Here is a 13,108-nt window from a genome sequence, read left to right as displayed (position 1 = left end):
TTTGCAGTTGGTATTCCTTTACAACTGGCATTCAGTTGGCAAATTGCCGCTGAACCTAGAATCTGCACATGGTTGCTAAACAAGCTGTGGTTTTATACAGCTCCCACAGTTAATAAGGGGCAGTCAGATTCCGTGGAAAGAGTGCTAAAATTCTACTGAGTGACAGAATTCTACTGAGAGAAGTGCAAGCTCCTTGCGTGGTTGTAAGTTGCTCATTGGTCTTGCTGATACTCCTGATAAGGACTCATCTTCGACATAATAGGAAGTTTGTATGAGCAACTATTAATTACAGAGTCTGAAGCTGCGTATAGGTTAAGTAGCTCAAACGTTAATAATTACTGTTTGTAAATACATTGCACGCCAGGAATATTTCTATCTCTCAATTTTCATTTTCATTTTGTAGAATAGATGAACATTTTAAAACGAGTCCCAAAATTCCAGGGGTCGACTTGAATTCTACCAGACTGATGTTTGATAAGCTGATGACGTCCCAGCATTCCATCTTGCTCGACCAGGTGCAGACTTCAAAGGCGTTAAAGTTTTTAAGCTTTCTGCTTTGTACAGAGCTTTTGGGAGGAGCTCATGAGGAAACTCGTAAGAGAGCAAAGCCACAACCTGTTCATTAGTATGACTCAAAACTGTCCTAAGGACATGCCTTGGCAAACATCTCGCAGGTCTTACCCCCCTTCATGTGCAAAATACAAAACATTTTGCCTCAATTGCATGTTTGAAACCTGGATGCTGGTTCTCCTGATGAAGCCAAGCTTTCCCAGTTTAGAATACAGTGGTACCTCGGGTTAAGTACTTAATTCGTTCCAGAGGTCCGTTTTTAACCTGAAATTGTTCTTAACCTGAAGCACCACTTTAGCTAATGGGGCCTCCAGCTGCCGCCGCGCTGCCAGAGCACGATTTCTGTTCTCATCCTGAAGCAAAGTTATTAACCCGAGGTACTATTTCTGGGTTAGCGGAGTCTGTAACCTGAAGCGTAGGTAGCCTGAAGTGTATGTAATCCGAGGTACCACTGTACGGTGTGCAATCGCAAGCCAGATCTAAACGCTCCCAAATCTGAGCACGGTTTGTTGTACAGTGGTAGCTCGGGTTACATGCGCTTCAGGTTACAGACTCCGCTAACCCAGAAAAAGTACCTCGGGTTAAGAACTTTGCTTCAGGATGAGAACAGAAATCGTGCTCCGGTGGCGCGGCAGCAGCAGCAGCGGGAGGCCCCATTAGCTGAAGTGGTGCTTCAGGTTAAGAACAATTTCAGGTTAAGAATGGATCTCCGGAACGAATTAAGTACTTAACCTGAGGTACCACTGTAGTTGTTTGCTATGACACCACAGCCCTTCCTGTCACTTTCCCTCCTCTCTTCCCAAAACCAAACTCCAGCACCTACTTTGGAGATCACTGTTTCACCATGACTTTGTAGAATTCCAAATACACTGGTTGAGTCTCCACTTCTGGAGGCCTGTCGAAATTGCTCCTGTTGTGACTGGTTCATAAACTTGGGTTGGCTCCATAGTGCCAGAGTTGAGCTGGAACAAGCCTTTGTGGCTGCAGTAGAGCTGTGTTTTGAGTCTCATTTCTTTCCTCCCTTTTTGCAGATCCTGAAGAGCTTTGAAAGCTTTTTGATTCCAGGGCTGCCCAGTTCCCCACCGGACGTTGAAGCCATGAGAATCTACCTGATTCTCCCAGAGTTCCCGCCGTTTCAAGACTCAAAGTACTACGTCACCTTAACGCTTCCCTTGGCGATGGCGATTCTGCGTCTGGACAGGAACCCCAGTAAAGTCTTAGGTAGGAGATGCACACCAAGTTTCCCCCCTTCCCTGTTTTCACACCACTTTTGCTCTCCTAAATTGCTGTGGCCATTAACTATGCTTGTAGGGTTGATGGGAATTTTAACATCCAGAGGTCCAGTTTTCCCCCATACCTGGTATAAAGCGACTACCTTTGGTGTTCAAGGCATATTCAGCCACACTACCATAAACTAGGGATGGGGAACCTGCGGTCCTCCAGATAATTGCCTAGCTGCAACTCTCGGCACCCCTGCCATCAGCCGTCTTTTTGTCAAGTGTGATGCTTGACAAAGACCGAAGACCTTTTTGCACTACTTACTTGGGAATATAAGGCCCACGCAGTTCAGTGGGACTTGCTCCTAAGTGAACATGCTTAAGATTGGACCGCATCTGTAGGAATGCATTTATCAAACTGCAAATCTGACCCCATTCATATGCCGGGATTTTAGTGTTTACAAATGGTATAGGCGTCATATGTTGGTGGTTCTTCCCTCCCCCCCCCCAAGCAAATATGTCTGTTAATAGGAATATAATTCTCCTGAAGCCTTGTAGGTTTTTAAGCAGAGGTTGGATGGCCATTTGTCATGTATGATCTAGTTGAGATCTGTCATGTTTATCTAGATGACGCTCTCTTTCCAACTACAATTCTATGATTAAGCTAATAGCTACATGTTTTGCCTTGTGTAACCCTGTTTAGATAACTGGTGGTCTCAGGTATGTCCAGGGTACTTCTTGAGGCTGGTGGATCTCTATAAAGGTGCCGTGGTTTACCTCTTGAACGGAAGAAAAACATTATTGATCCCTGTCTTGTATGGCAGTTACATCACAGCTGCACTCAAACTTCTGGAGAAACTTCATAAAGTAAGGAAACTGCGGTGGTTGTGTCCCTGTGCAGAGTGGCCGTTTTCGCACGTCATGCCAAACCACCATTTAACTTTACACGAATCGAGCCTCTGTGAGCCCGAACAAGACTCACAAACACCCCATCCCCTCTCCTGCTTATTTCCCGGAGGAGAAATAAACCAGGGTTCCGTTTCACTTCTCCTGTCTTGTCAGCAGCACACATGAACCAGGAACTGTGGTTTAGCAAGCAAGCCCACTTCAAAACCCAAGTTGGTTTTGTTTGAAATTGGCTAGGATGTAATTTGAGCCGTGTTTCATGGCTTGCACGTAATGATCGGCCAAGAATCTATGAAAGCAAAACGGAATCCTGCTTTGTTCCTCTTCCTACCAACCCAGGAAGAGGGAGGGGAAGGAGAAGTGGGTGTGCAAGGCAAACCCTTTGCATGGGCTCCTTAGAAAACGGAGCCAATCATTGGTTCATCTGGCTCCACTGATTGGCAGTGGCTCTCCAGAATTTCAGACAGAGCCCTCTCTAGAAGTGCCATGGATTGAACTTGGGATCTTCTGCATGCAAAACATGTTAATAATAACATGCGTTAACCTACCCTTCACTATCAATTCCCAGAGTTTGGGGCCGGGGGTGTCGCAGCAATTTAAAACCACAGCATTAAAAACAGTTCAAAACAAGTTACAGTCACAGGAATAGGGTGGGCTCTAAAATCACCTATCTCAGATGTCAAAAGTCAAGGTAAAGAGGTGTTTCTTCCACTATTGCATGCTCTACCACTGAGGCTCAGCCCTTCCCTTTTCCTGCTAGTGTTAACAGTGTTAAACAATGGTGTTGCCTTTGATGCAAATGCTGTCAACATGTGCACTGGAAGTTTGTCCTTGTGCTGGGCCCTTTTGGTGTCTAGGCTCAGACCACACCTTGTTTTGATGTACAGTGGTACCTCTAGATACGAACGGGATCCGTTCCAGAGCCCTGTTCGCATCTAGAAGCAAACGTAACTAGCAACGGCACGTCTGCACACACGCACGTCGCTTTTCGCCGCTTCTGCGCATGCGCGTGACATCATTTTGAGCGTCTGCGCATGCCAAGCTGCAAAACCCGGAAGTAACACGCTCTGTTACTTCCGGGTTGCTGTGGAGCGCAACTTGAACGCGCTCAACTCGAAGCGTATTCAACCCTTTGTACAACTGTACAAAGGTTGTGGTTTGTTTTGCCCGTGTGTGCCCGTGTAGGCTCTTCTGCAAATGTTAAATCTCCCTTGCTTTCATTATGCACCTAGTTCTGTGCACTGGGTTTGTGTTGACCACTCATTCCTCTGTTTTCTGTTCTCGATGTGCCTTCTATTCCTAAACTTGTTCAGCATGTGTCTGTACTAGTTTTGCTTGTAACTGACTTAAGTGTTGGGTTTTCATCCCGTTTTGTTTGAGGGAGCTGGTTATTATTCTCTGCTTCTTCAAAGAAGTGCTTTCCTTCTACTTTCCCAAAACAGGTAAATCAGAAAGTAAAACACGTAGAATATGACAAGTTTTATATCCCAGAGATTTCCAGTCTGGTGGATATCCAGGAAGACTACCTGATGTGGTTTTTGCATCAAGCTGGAATGGTAAGAGGTGTCATGCAATGGGTTGTGAGGGGAGGGAACAACTCAGGGTTTGCAGCTGTAAAGCTGTGAGCGTTGTCAAAATGGATCACGGTACAAATGCAAATTCCGCAGTCATTACAGGCTTTTAATGTAAATGGTCAGCGTGCATATTTAGCTTGTTTTCAAGATTTGGATGTCTGGGAAACGTGGAAAGTTTAGGGATTATGTGGTCTCCTAGTAGGATCCAAGAGAAACGGGTTGATGTGGACATTAGAGACAAAGTGCTAGATGGCAAATAGGAAAGAATGGTTGTTCAGGATATTGAAATCCCATGTGGAACCTTAAACTTGAGTTCCAAGTCTGTTTTCAGATCATTCTCCCCACAAGGGCTAGAAGTGGGGTTTTTTTTCCATTTTTTCCATTTTTTTAAAGAAAAAAACCAGCAATATTCTCAAAATAGCAAGCGTTTGTGTGTATAAGATATCTATACATGCATGCATGTAAAATATCTCCAGTGTATGTAGTATAGAAAGCAGGTGGGCTGCTAGGCTGTTGGGGGCAAACCATGACCATCTTCCCCATGTTTGGCATCCCGTGTGGTCTCAGGTGTGGGAAACTTCAAGATGCAGCTAAAAATACAGCTAATGGCCAAGATCCAAAGAACTGCAAGATTAGTTGTGTGTCCCATGGACCTTTTCGAAGTGTGTTTCTTGAGTAGCAGCTTCCTCCCCCACCCCAGTGTTGCATGACAAACTTTCCTTTGAAACGGGGGAGGGTGAGGCACTGGGAACTGAAGGAGAGACACCCTCCTGTTGGAGTAGAGGCCAGAGGAGAAGCGTAGGGCATTGGGTAGGAGAGAGACCCTAACCAGCAGGTGAGGTGAGGTGATGGTGGAACTCTGAGTCTTAAGACAAGAGCCCTGAGCCAAAAGCAGGGTGGGGAGCGAACAAAAAGATGTGGGAGAAATGGAAACACAGAAGGATTTGTCTGTGAAAGGAACACTGGACCCTAAATAAAGTATATCCGGCACTTCTCTAGCAGGTTCATTCTTGGTTCGGGGGGCATGAACCAACCTTCTCTACCAAATGGGGTAGGGTGGGGCCTAGAGCCACTATTCCACAGAGAGGCAGCTTGTGTGTGTAGTTCACAAACCACGAAAAGACCCATGAAATGGGCCAGCCTTTGCTTTAAGTGCATGGGTAGGCAAACTAAGGCCCTGGGGGCCGGATCCGGACCAATCGCCTTCTAAATCCGGCCTGCAGACGGTCCGGGAATCAGTGTGTTTTTACATGAGTAGAATGTGTGCTTTTATTTAAAATGCATCTCTGGGTTATTTGTGGGGCATAGGAATTCGTTAATTCCCCCTCCCCCCAAAATAGTCCGGCCCCTCACAAGGTCTGAGGGACAGTGGACCGGCCCCCTGCTGAATAAGTTTGCTGACCCCTGATCTAGTGCTTATGGTGTCAGACTTGGACAGAGAAGCCACCTATCTTATTGGGGGTGGGGTCAGCCACCCACATTATCCGCTCCTAAGCCTACCTCATATTATTGTTGTGAGAACATAGGCTACCCTTTAGGGGAAGGGTAGGATTACAACGTAACTGATGGCACTGCTCTAAGTAAAAGCTCACACATTATTCATTTTCTTTCTCTCTCTCTTTGTCTTGCCTCGCCCTTCTCTCCCCCTCCCCAGAAAGTCAGACCATCAATTATGCAGGTAACCATTCCAATTACTCTTGCCAAAGTAGTTCTCAGCAGAGGCCCAGGCTGCCACCGCTAAATTGAACTGCTCCTACTTTCCAGGATGCCGTGACTCTGTGCTCTTACCCTTTCATCTTTGACGCGCAAGCCAAGACCAAGATGCTGCAGACGGATGCTGAGCTGCAGATGCAGGTAAGGCGGCCAGGTCTCCTCTTTCTGCCAATCCCAGTCATTTTAATCCATGCATTTATTTATTAACATATTTTCTGCACTGATCTTTGCTCCCCCAAAAAACGGTCACAAGGGTTTTCCGTATTATGAAAAGCATTAATCAAACCCTTGCAACAACAAGGAAAACGTCACAGCAGAATGAAAGTAGTATCAATTTTGGGGGGGACTTTTTTCCTTTTTTTGGGGGGGGGATTAAAAAATGGGATGCCAGATTTCCTACTGGCTCTTGATCTTTAATAACTTTTGCAAAATCTGTGCGGGAGGCACACGGCACACCCTTCCCCAGTCCTCCTACGTGGATATTTTTGGGAGGGAAATAGGCGCTCTTTGTGGCCCAGTCAAGATATTTCCAAACACTAGGAAGGGGCAAAGCGAGTTAGGAGGGCATCCTTGCAAAGCAGCTGGTTTTACAGGAATGTTGTTTTCAGGAGGCAACGCAGCGTCACTTCTACCCCCTGCTCAAAGCGAATTGCCAGTAAACCCTGTTTCCACAGGTATCACTTCCTCTACGCCGGGAATGAAGAACCAAGGGGCTCAGTGCATTTGTTGTTGTTGTTGCTGCTCTTGACTTTTGTATGTGGTTTTTATAGGTGGCCATCAGTGGGGCGAATCTGCAGAACGTTTTCATGCTCCTCACCCTGGAGCCCCTCTTGGCTCGAAGCCCCTTCCTGGTCCTCCATGTTCGTAGGACCAACTTGGTTGGCGACGCCTTGAGGGAGTTGAGCATCCATTCGGATATTGACTTGAAAAAGCCTCTGAAGGTAAGGCCCTGCGGCAGTTCCTCGCTGCAATAGTTTGTTTGGTGTTTGGGCCTAGTCCTCCTCAGTGAGGCACTAAATCTGTGTCTGGCCTTTATCACTTGAGGCTGAAAGTGGCCGCTCACGCAATGGAGTGCATTTGTTGTTTAGTTGTTTAGTCGTGTCCGACTCTTTGTGACCCCATGGACCAGAGCACGCCAGGCACTCCTGTCTTCCACTGCCTCCCGCAGTTTGGTCAGACTCATGTTTGCAGCTTCGAGAACACTGTCCAACCATCTCATCCTCTGTCGTCCCCTTCTCCTTGTGCCCTCCATCTTTCCCAACATCAGGGTCTTTTCCAGGGAGTCTTCTCATGAGGTGGCCAAAGTATTGGAGCCTCAGCTTCAGGATCTGTCCTTCCAGTGAGCACTCAGGGCTGATTTCCTTAAGAATGGATACGTTTGATCTTCTTGCAGTCCATGGGACTCTCAAGAGTCTCCTCCAGCACCATAATTCAAAAGCATCAATTCTTCGGCGATCAGCCTTCTTTATGGTCCAGCTCTCACTTCCATACATCACTACTGGGAAAACCATAGCTTTGACTATATGGACCTTTGTTGGCAATAAGTCTCTCCACATAGAGAAATTGCCTAATCTACTGAGGCCTTGCTCCAAGTTTCCCACAGCAAAGCATACTGAGGTTTGTTCATAATTCTCTGGGTGCTGCTCCAAAAAGAAGAATCACATTAAGACAATAGGCAACAATAGCCATACATTTAAAGTAGTATCATACCGCTTTAAACACCCAAAGGATTCTGGGAACTGTAGTTAAGGATGCTGAGAGTTGTTAAGAGACACCCCTGTTTCCCCTCAGAGCCACAATTCCCAGAGCGGTTTAACAATCAGTCTCTCTTCCCAGGGAACTCTGGGAATTGTAGTTCTGTGCTTGGGGAATAGGGGGTCTCCTAACAACTCCCAGTACCCTGGGCAAACTTCAGCTCCCAGAATTCTCTGAGGGAATCCTCTTCTGCTTAAAATGGTATCATAGTGACTCATTGAAATTGGTGGGCGTAAGTCTATTGGATCTGCTTGGAGTATGGCTCAGTTGGCTGTTGCAATTGCTGAAGCTCCATTTTGGGCATTGTGGTAGGTGATCTTTGACGGCGAGGAGGCGGTTGATGCTGGCGGCGTCACAAAGGAGTTCTTCCTCCTGCTGCTGAAAGAGCTCCTGAATCCCATCTATGGGATGTTCACCTCCTACCCTGAATCGAACCTGCTGTGGTTTTCGGATACCGTAAGTGTGCTTGGTTTATGCACTCACAAACTGTTTGCCAGGGATCCCGCTTAGCTTGGTGCAGGGTGGATTTGATTTAAATCAAATCAATTTAAATCAGTAGTCAGTAAGACTTGATTTAAATCACTAGTCAATAAGACTTGATTTAAATCTTTTTTTTTTTTTTTACAGAAAGACTCATTCTTTCTGGTATAATCTTAATATTTACAACCAGATGAAGGTTTCATTTTTGGAATAAAAAATTTTCAGAGTAGTTTTTACAGTTATATAAAAAAAAATACTGATTTGCTTATACTATTAGAAATACATGGACAAATAATTAGGAAATTATTGTGAGGTTTAATAAGTTAACTATATTTGGACAACGTTTCTGCTGTACTGTATTGGAAGGAGAAAAAAAAATCATTTCCTTAATAACAATTTAAACAATTTATTTAACTAAAACAATAACATTATAGCATATGTATCCATTTTTGCTAACTGATGTGGTTAATGGTTTGTTTGTTTTTTAAAAAAACAGACTTGAGTTTTAGCACACATGAAAAACTTAAAACAAATCCTTATTTCCTGATGAATAGCCTTTGGACTATAATGTAACTTAAATATAAAGCTATCTTTAGAAAGATTTTCCCTCCAAAAGCATTTATTTTAAAAATCCAATTTATTATTTTTTAAAAAAACCATCACTGATTTTTATTCACCCTGGCTTTGTTGTAGTTTGGAGACTCACAGCCCGGGGGAGGGATTGTTAGCCGCTTTCCAGATCTAAACCTTTCCAGCTCCTCGCTGACGCTTTCCTCCTGCTAACTAGTCCTTCTTTTTGTGTGTCCGAAGTGTTTTGTAGAGCACAATTGGTTCCACCTGATTGGCATCGTCTGCGGTCTGGCCATATACAACTTCACTGTTGTGGATCTTCACTTTCCATTGGCTCTCTACAAGAAACTCTTGAATGTGAAGCCGTGCTTGGAAGACTTGAAGGAGCTTTCGCCTACAGAAGGAAGGTAGAAAGTATTGGAATTATGTCTTCCTGTCCGCTTCGTAATTGGCCTAGATTGAATTTGGCAATGGCACTTTCATAAAATTGGGGCAGTGCTGGGGGTTGGGGAAGGAAGGCAGGATGTGTCCCTGTTATGAGGAGGGAAAAGCAAACCATTGGAAGAAGGAATACAGTGGTACCTCAGGTTAAGTACTTAATTCGTTCTGGAGGTCTGTTCTTAACCTGAAACTGTTCTTAACCTGAAGCACCACTTTAGCTAATGGGGCCTCCTGCTGCCGCTGCTCCGCCAGAGCATGATTTCTGTTCTGATCCTGAAGCAAAGTTCTTAACCTGAAGCACTATTTCTTGGTTAGCGGAGTCTGTAACCTGAAGCGTATGTAACCTGAGGTACCACTGTATACCTATGTTTCCATCCTTCTCCAATGAGAATATTTCGTGTTGGAGTTCTGTTGCCCGAAACTGATATTAGTGTTCCTTTTGGGGATGAGAATTTTTATTTTTCATTATGCCCATTGAAATAAAAAGAAAATCAAAGTCATACAAAGCATGATATTTACAAAACAGAAAATAATGTGTGAGGTTGAACGCCTTCCTGAAACCTACCATTTTTACGTGCTATAAATAATCTATATACTTAAATAACGTGACACTGTTTGGGTGCGGCTCTTTGAGTTCTTATCATTGATCCATCGGTTAAGAATTCTGCATTTGACATACCGTATTTTTCGCTCTATAGGAAGCACTTTTTCCCCTTCAAAAATCAAGGGGAAATGTGTGTGCGTCCTATGGAGCGAAGACGCCATAGCCCTGCGACCCTCTCCCGGCTGGAGAGGTGACGCGCGCCTATGGCAGGAGCCTCCATAGGCGCGCGTCACCTCTCCACCCGGGAGAGCGCGCGCGGGGCTAAAGCAGCCCCCCGCGACCCTCTCCCGGCTGGAGAGGTGACGCGCGCCTATGGCAGGAGCCTCCATAGGCGCGCGTCACCTCTCCACCCGGGAGAGCGCGCACGGGGCTAAAGCAGCCCCCCGCGACCCTCTCCCGGCTGGAGAGGTGACGCGCGCCTATGGCAGGAGCCTCCATAGGCGCGCGTCACCTCTCCACCCGGGAGAGCGCGCGCGGGGCTAAAGAAGCCATAGCCCCGCGACCCTCTCCCAGCTGGAGAAGTGACGCATGACTATGGCAGCAGCCTCTCCGCTGCGCCTTTCCGCTGCTCCCTGACCTGCTCTTTGGGGCTGGTGGTGGGCTTCCCCCCGCCAGCCCCAAAGAGCAGGTCGAAAGGAACCTGAAGCCTGGAGAGCGAGAGGGGTCGGTGCGCACCGACCCCTCTCGCTCTCCAGGCTTCCAAGGTAGTCGCCTGAACGCACCTTAAACGGCACCTTGTTTTATAGCGGGAAAACAAGAGGGGGAAAATTCCCCCACTCTCTGCGCAGCGCCTCCTGCCACTTCGCTGAAGGGGCGCTGGGCAGAGAGCGGAATAATTTTTTTCCCTTGTTCTCCCCCCTCTAAAACAAGGTGCGTCCTATTGTCCGGTGCGTCCTATGGTGCGAAAAATACGGTACTCTTTCTTTTACACTATTTTAACGTAACTGTGGAAGATTCCAGTATGCAGCAGTGTTTTGTTTTATTTTTTGCAACTGTTAATGAACAAATAATTCAAATTGAAAGTCTCTCCTGTAACTTTTTTTTGGATCAGATTGTATTTTTTGGCCCGCTTTCCTCAATTTCGTCCTAAAATATGATACCATAAATCCTTAATAGCAGGGCAAGGAAGAGGGTGTATCTCAGATTCAGACTTCTTCTAATGTCTTTCTGCGTTTACGTTTCCTTTACCTTATTTCTAGGAGTCTTCAACAGCTCTTAGATTACCCTGGGGATGATGTTGAAGAGACATTCTGCCTATATTTCACGGTAAGACCATCTATCTGTCTGTCTCTTGCGTTTACCTTATTTTCCTGTGTATAACATGACCCCATGTATAAGACGAGCCCTATTCTGGGGAGCACCAAAATAAGAAATCAGTATTTTAAAGTGAGCTGAAAAAGTTGATTGAGCTTTTTTTTATAAGGTCGACCAAAAGGTTTTTACCTTTTTTGGGGGAAAATAGGCTAGGTTGGTTAGGCTGAGGGACAGCAACTGGCCCAAGGTCACCCAGTGAGCTTGATGGCCGAGTGAGGATTTGAACCACGGTCTCTCATGCCCTCTTCCGACACTCTAACCGCTACACCATGCTGTCAGAGGAACACCCATTTTTGAGGGTGTACGTCTTTGCTCAGATCCATGTTCATGAAATGGACACCACAGAGAAGGTTTAGCTGCATTTTGATGTCGATGGAAGTTGAGCTCATTTGATTTTAATCTGGATTGTGCCTCATTGGCTACAATCCAGCAGTATGCCAAGGGCGTGGAAACGTGGTCAGATATAAACTGTACATTGCTCTCAGATTGGTAGAGCGTGCGACTCTTAATCTCAAGGTCATGAGTTCGAGTCCTGAATTGGGCAAAAGGTTCTTGCATTGCAGGGGATTGGACTAGATCAGCCTTTCTCAACCTGTGGGTCCCCAGATGTTGTTGAGCTACAACTCCCATCACCCCTAGCTAGCAAGGCCAGAGCTCAGGGATGATGGGAGTTGTAGTCCAACAACATCTGGGGACCCACAGGTTGAGAACCGCTGGACTAGATGATTCCCCCATGGGTCCCTTCCCACTCTACAGTTATAGGATTTTATGTCCTTTTTTAATTGTTTTAAGCTGTGTTGATGAGATACAGAATGAAGCAGTTTTGTTGTCTTTTTCTGGGTTGGGAAAACAAACAAACAGATGTGCAGAGAAAGCTATGGAGTGGCGGAGCAGAAGAACCTCATCCCTGACGGAGACAAAATTCCAGTGCAGAAAGATAACAGGTGCCTACCGTCTGATGCCTAAAGATGCTCTCTGTGGTAATTTCACAAGTGACACAACAGGGTCCTTCGTAGCGGCTGTTTTGGGATGAGCCCAGCAAGAGGGCTCTTTATTGGGCTCTTCAGATTGGGAGGATAGAAATCTTAAGAAAATAAAAGATGGAGGGGGTGGGGGTGGGGAGAGGTACTGTTGCGCAGGAGCCTCGAGGGACCATGCTTGAAAAAAATACCAGACTGTGTTGGGGGGAAACAAGAAATGCAATAAGGTAGAAAAAGGTTCTGCCATCTGCTCTTCATCCTTCCTCGTTTCCTGACATTTGGTTTGGTCCAGGGGGGGAACGCGAAACAATAAAATGGATCCAAAGTCTTTTAGATTAACACCGCACATTTTGTTCGGTAATATTTGCCGTAGATTTGCATAGGCAAACATCGCCCAGAGCTTGGTTTGAGGTTTCTTTTTTTCTGGAGTCTGAAAATATGATGGAAGGAGAAGGGGAAGTCCCCCCCCCCCCAGCTGGTTCATGCAATTGACCACTATGGGAAGAGGATGCTGGACTAGATGGGCCTAGGTAGCCTGATCCTGCAGGCATTTGTTATGTTTTTAATTTTAAAAATCCTGTGCTGAAGTAGTGCAGATTGTAAATGTGCTTTTGCAATCTAAATGCATTTTATGAAATGCGCGTGATCTTCCAAACAACGTTTGGAAGAGGTATCCCTTGCTGTCTGGGTGGACAGTGGCTTCAGCCGACAGCACCCTTATCTGCCCCTGTTTGCTTCTTCGTAACGACCAGTGCCGTTTCTTTGAATCCCCCAGGGAGGAATTCGTCGACGCGTACGTTAATTACGTCTTTAACCTTTCGGTAGACGAGTGGTACATGGCTTTCTCCACGGGCTTCCTGAAGGTGTGTGGGGGTAAAGTTCTAGAAATGTTCCAGCCCACCGAGCTCAGAGCCATGATCGTAGGGAGCAGCAACTACAACTGGAAGGAACTGGAAGAGGTAAGCAGGCACACCTTTCTGTATA

At 46.0% G+C, this 13,108-nt stretch overlaps 1 protein-coding gene across 5 annotated transcripts in view; it reads left to right on the top strand.

The window, feature by feature from the left end:
* The window catches only part of LOC310742147 (putative E3 ubiquitin-protein ligase HERC3), a 51,352-nt gene that overhangs the window by 31,710 nt on the left and 6,534 nt on the right, over window positions 1-13,108 (top strand). For 4 of the 5 annotated variants that reach the window (XM_083571097.1, XM_083571095.1, XM_083571098.1 and 1 more), the window contains exons 12-23: window positions 404-515; window positions 1,602-1,791; window positions 2,491-2,654; window positions 4,136-4,249; window positions 5,922-5,945; window positions 6,032-6,121; window positions 6,751-6,921; window positions 8,048-8,191; window positions 9,026-9,192; window positions 11,030-11,096; window positions 12,006-12,088; window positions 12,900-13,083. In XM_083571097.1, the coding sequence (XP_083427223.1) occupies window positions 404-515; window positions 1,602-1,791; window positions 2,491-2,654; window positions 4,136-4,249; window positions 5,922-5,945; window positions 6,032-6,121; window positions 6,751-6,921; window positions 8,048-8,191; window positions 9,026-9,192; window positions 11,030-11,096; window positions 12,006-12,088; window positions 12,900-13,083 (1,510 nt within the window). Of the gene's footprint in view, window positions 1-403; window positions 516-1,601; window positions 1,792-2,490; window positions 3,583-3,843; window positions 4,250-5,921; window positions 5,946-6,031; window positions 6,122-6,750; window positions 6,922-8,047; window positions 8,192-9,025; window positions 9,193-11,029; window positions 11,097-12,005; window positions 12,089-12,899; window positions 13,084-13,108 lie in introns of all 5 variants that reach the window. The other variant, XR_014538418.1, reaches the window with a different exon arrangement.

The sequence above is a fragment of the Podarcis filfolensis genome, assembly GCF_964270895.1.
Source record: "Podarcis filfolensis genome assembly, chromosome: 9".
In the NCBI taxonomy this organism is placed as follows: Eukaryota; Metazoa; Chordata; class Lepidosauria; order Squamata; family Lacertidae; genus Podarcis; species Podarcis filfolensis.
Note: the sequence above shows the minus strand (reverse complement) of the source record. Positions and strands in the feature narration are given on the sequence as shown.